General features: G+C 50.6%; 1 protein-coding gene across 1 annotated transcript in view; it reads right to left on the bottom strand.

The window, feature by feature from the left end:
* Positions 1-612: 612 nt before the first annotated feature.
* Positions 613-5,054, bottom strand: part of SLC27A1 (solute carrier family 27 (fatty acid transporter), member 1) — a 6,913-nt gene continuing 2,471 nt past the window's right edge. Inside the window, 9 exon segments of the mRNA XM_009579843.1 lie at positions 613-770; positions 1,323-1,469; positions 2,164-2,328; positions 2,743-2,880; positions 3,106-3,232; positions 3,521-3,730; positions 4,600-4,709; positions 4,838-4,929; positions 5,031-5,054. The exon segment at positions 5,031-5,054 is cut by the window's right edge and continues 17 nt beyond it. Coding sequence (XP_009578138.1) covers positions 613-770; positions 1,323-1,469; positions 2,164-2,328; positions 2,743-2,880; positions 3,106-3,232; positions 3,521-3,730; positions 4,600-4,709; positions 4,838-4,929; positions 5,031-5,054 — 1,171 coding nt within the window.

The raw sequence follows: 5,054 nt of genomic DNA, 5'->3' as shown, positions 1-5,054 counted from the left end.
CGGGCTGAACTCACACAGCTTTACCCCGTTAGTCGCTTTTCCACAACCCAAGCACAACCCCCCAGCCCGGCTCCGTAAGGCCTCAGGCACCGGCCTCCGGCCGGAGGGGCCCAGGCTGTCACCAGCACAGGGGGGTAAACCCAAAGGCCGCTCCCCTCCACCACAGCACCCATCAACATCATTTGTTTTTTTAATACCCCCACATCCCCAGCCCTAAGGGCACAGGCCATGGGTAGTTAAAACGTGACCTAACACAAGTGAGGTTAAAAGTCATCTACGTCAGTGAGTAAAGTTCAGAGACGGAGCCGAGAGAACCCCCCACGGGGCGCAGGTATCTCCGTAAATAAATATGGCCATCGAACTCCTCCCTAGGCGGGTAGTGGTTACAAAAATACTCTCTCTAGGGGCGTAAGGGCAGGTTAAGGGGAGGTCAGCGCTCCGGGAGGGAGCGGGTGACGGGTTAATGTGCTTTAGGGGAGGGAGACGCCGCACGAGGCGCTTCCTCTGCTGGCGCTTCACTGCACGAGGACCTCGCAGGAACCCCTCGCTCCCCGCGAGCGTCGGCCCTCCGATTAGTCATCGTTTTCTTCGAAAAGGCCGAATCCGACTAGATCATAAAGCAGCTTTTCCAGAACAAATCCTTTCATAAAGGCATTCATCCAGAGGAACGTATTTTCCCAACTTTAGATCCAGAAAATACAACCGATCTGAGGTTTGGTGGGGGTCGAATCCTTCCCTCTGTAAGCGGGTTTTTTGAATCTTAAACGTACCTTCAAAAAGAGAAAAAAAATATTAAAAATACTCTGCATCACAAAGCCTGCTGAAGCATCAGAGCAAGGAGGAAAAGTCACGGGTGGCGTTTCGTTTCTAACTTCACAGTTTTGCCTAAGAATTTTAGCAACGGGAAGCTTGTTAACCATCCTGATCGTTACCTGAGTTCTTACATAAACCTTGCGCAATTTTTACTTCTCCTCACGCACGGGCTGGTAAAAGGACCCGGTAAAATTCCTGGGAAATTGGAAACAGAAAACCACAGCAGCGAAAGAGCAGCTGACTTGGCCGTCAGTCGTATTGGAATAAAGCCCCGGGAAAGGCAACGGACACCGTACGAGAGGGTCAGAGGGTTCACGTTTCTATATATAGAGATCTTTTCTATAAGGGCCTGGATCTAGCCAATTTCTTGTTTAAGACTTAACTACAATCCTCATTTTTACTAGTGGTACTTCTGCGCCTGCCGTACTCGAAGTTGGGATGTTACAGAAACGCTTCCAAGCTCCTTTCGGGACGTGAACCTTCCCGGAGAGCAGCCGGATCACCGATACCTGTGGTGTCAACCTGGGGTAGGAGCCGGAGAAAGATGGGCCGGGCGTAGGGAGGCAACACCTTCTGCAGGTCCTGGTACAGGACGTTGGGGTTGACTTTAGCTTTGGGATCGGCGATCGCCGCCATCCCAGCTTTGCCCTCCACCCCTGAAACAGAAGAGCGCAGCTGGGGTGGAGACCGCAGAAGTATGAAACGTTTAACATTCATGAAACGTGAAAAGTATGAAATGTTCGACAGATGCAAGCGCAGCTATTTCCCCCCCGTGCCTCTTCAAGGTGAAGTGCAAATGTGCGGAGGTAAACCCGATTTAATACCAGAGGCTCCGAGTCGGTTGCCAACGCGTCCCCTCACCCCTTAGCTGATGCCACCCCTGAAAGCTAACCCAATTCTTGTTTTCGTCGGGTTTCTCTCACGTACGCCGTGACGAAAATTCAGGGCGAAGTGCCACGACGGGCTCCTTTCTGGCCAACGTGCCCACAACACGCGCGTGACGGCTCCTTGTGCCCTCCTCAGCCCCCTGTTCCTGGATGACTTGAAGATCGAAGGGCTGGCACACCCACGGAACGGTCTTTGCGCACCAAGAGCTTCTGCAAAGCTCACGTTGCAAAACCCTTCTTTTTTAAGGCACAAATAAAGATTCCGCTACTGGATCTCGTTATTTCTGCTGCTCAGAATAAATGCCTCAAACCCCTCTGTTTGACTCTATTATAACTTTTCATTTTTGGGTGCCTGGTTACAATAGAGGTGACCGATTTCTACCCATTCTGACGCAGATCTGGTATGTTTGCCCAGTATTTGCCTTTCTCCCTAAACCCTGAGAGCTCCGACTCGACGTTTTACCTGGTACTTCCACCCCGTACACTGCAACATCCGTCTGGTTGAGGATGCGACTCAACGTTCCTTCCACCTCCGTGGTAGAGACGTTCTCTCCTCGCCATCGGAAGGTGTCCCCGCTGCGATCTCTGAAGTACATGTAACCGAGTTCGTCCATCACCAACACATCTCCTGGGAGGGGGAGAGGAGACACCAGAAACCGCCTCAGGACTCAAGTTCGTTAGCGCTCAGGACCACCTCACTGCCCTCTGCTCAGTGCCGCGCTGAATTCCCAGGGAAGCGCAGAACTACCTTGCTGACTTCCCACCACCGCACACTGCATCTCCTCGTTACGGGAGACCGACAGCAGCAGGAAAAGGACGGGGGGAAAAAAAAAAAAATCTTTCCCTCTTTGAAATGTTAGTTTTTTATTAAGTCCAGAGCAGCTCAACAGCTGGCAACCTCAAAACGCTAACACATCTGTTCATAGAATCTTTTAGGTTGGAAAAGACCTTTAAGATCATCGATTCCTCTCAAAAATCCCAGATTTAGGTCTTTCGAGGCCACCTTTGCACGAGGAACGCCTGCAATCCGTACCGACAGTACCTGAAAGGTACGCTTGGTCCCCTTTCCGAAGCACGTTGTAAGCGATCTTCTTGTTGGTGGCACTCTCGTTGACGTAGCCGTCGAACCGACGCAGGGGATCCTGTTGATTTATCTGACCGACGAGCAATCCCGGCTCTCCTGCAGGAAACGGGATCAACACAAGATGACACCGATATTTCACGACAAGCTAAACTTTGTGCACACCAGAAGATGTTCAGTTGCTGAACTGATCCATCTTTGGAGGAAAGAACTGGAAGTGAAAACCTGTGTACGACGCTAGAAACCCCTTAAACCAGCCAGAGCTTATTATACATTTTTTTTAGAACAAAAAGCTGCGATTGATTTGTTCGGGTTAACGCTCACCTGGGCGACAGGGGATACACAGCCCACCGGAATCCCGGATCAGCTCCATCGTGTCCTCGTTTACCTTCACCAAACGGATGGGATAAACACCGGGCAAAATCCGACTGTTGAAGCCACAGGCACCGATCTTCCAAAAGACAGAAAAAAACCCCAAAAGGCTGAAGAGAACGGCTTGGGTTTTGCATTACCGCTTTCTGGGAATTCTCTGATCTTTCCTCCCTTTCCATTTAACAGGCAAATGCACCCAAAATGTAAGATTTTTTTCCCCAGGTTTTTGTGCGTGCCACCTCTAATTACCAATTTAGCTCCCTGCCATCCCTTGCGAGAGGACTAGGAGGAGTCAGAGAAGCCAGCAGAGCTTTTTCTCCTTCCTGTGCACTCCTCCCAGCCGCCACGGTACCCTCTTCCTCCTCACCTTTCCATCCAAGTTGGCAACGCTGCAGTTGCACTCCGTGGCTCCGTAGAACTCTCCGATCTGCTTAATTCGGAAGCGCTTTGTGAAGTCCTCCCATATGGTGGGTCTCAAACCATTGCCCACCGCCAGCCGCACGCAGTGTTGGGTTTCTGACTCTCGGACCGGCTGATTCAGAAGATACCTGCAGATTTCCCCGATATACTGAATAATCTGAAGCAGTAAACACAAAAACACAGCTCAGGCTTCAGGCGATCCTTACAACGCCCTGGAAAAAGCCGACCACGAGGCCGCTGCTGTCGGTGTACCTCGTGGAACTAGACACGTCAGGCATTTTAATAAACTCTGAGGTTTTGCAAGTTCAAGTCGGGATTTCTTGCCACAAAAAAAACAGGCAAAGGTAAAACAGTTATTGCCCCTCGGAACCCGCACATCAGCACCAGGAAACAGCACAGGAGGGATCCCTCAGCGTGAATAAAGACGCTCGTATAAAGAAAAACCCTCGTGCTTTAATAGGTGACTGAAAGACCTCTCAGAAAGATTAGGGAATGAGCGGTCAATCATAAACTAACAGCTTGACCCAGCAAAACGCAGTCGGAGCAGAGATCCAATTACCAGCTATAAATACTGCCGGTGGGGGAAGGGCAAGATAAACACCAGGGAGACGACATTAGAATTAATGTTTAAATTAGTTAAGCATTAATTAATGCTTAAATTAGAAGGTAACAATGACATAAACACAAATAGATGTTTAATGGCTATGAACTGCCAAGAGAATTCCTCTGCAGAGATTCCTAACGTGGATAAATTCTAGCAAAGCTTTCCTGCAACAGTAAGGGATGCACACTTGTGTTTTAAAAGCACGTTTTGACAACTTTACAAAGAGGAAGCAGGAGAAGATGGATGGAAGACCCGTTCTAAAGTCCTGCATGCCTAAAGCGGCGCTGGCAATTTGAAGACGCCATGGCACAGGGACCTCGATACCTGACAAGGGACAGGGAATTATCTGGAGATCAATAATTAAGCAGTGAACCTGGCGCCCTCGAGTTGAGCACCAAAGATCGCGACCGCAGAGCCCTCACCGTGCATCTGTATTTCGTGCAGTCGTCCCAGAAGCAACTGGCCGAGAACTTCTTCCTGATCACCACGGTGAGGCCGTGGATTAGACACTGGCCAACTCCCATGATGTTACCTGGAAAACGAGGATCACGGGGCTAGCTCCGACCATCCTGGGTCCGTTCACTCACAAGGACACACGAAAAGAGCAGGCAGGGGGGAGGCCAACGCCTTACCTCCACCTCCGAGGAGGAGGACGCTTACCTGCAGAATGGTAGAGCGGGAGGCAGTTGTAGAGGATGTCCTTCGGGTGCATTTTATAGGCGTAGTAACCAAAGGCAGCGATACGGTAGTACCTGCAAGAACGCAGCGCGCGCTAAGCGAGCGAGACGGGTAAAGCTTGGGGTTTCGTGACGTGAAACGTGCCTCAAAAGCGAAGTACCTCCTCAGTCCTCACCTGCTGTGCACCACAATGGCAGCT

The sequence above is a fragment of the Fulmarus glacialis genome, unplaced genomic scaffold, assembly GCF_000690835.1.
Source record: "Fulmarus glacialis isolate BGI_N327 unplaced genomic scaffold, ASM69083v1 scaffold25756, whole genome shotgun sequence".
Lineage (NCBI taxonomy): Eukaryota > Metazoa > Chordata > Aves > Procellariiformes > Procellariidae > Fulmarus > Fulmarus glacialis.
This window is presented reverse-complemented; position numbering and strand designations above follow the sequence as displayed.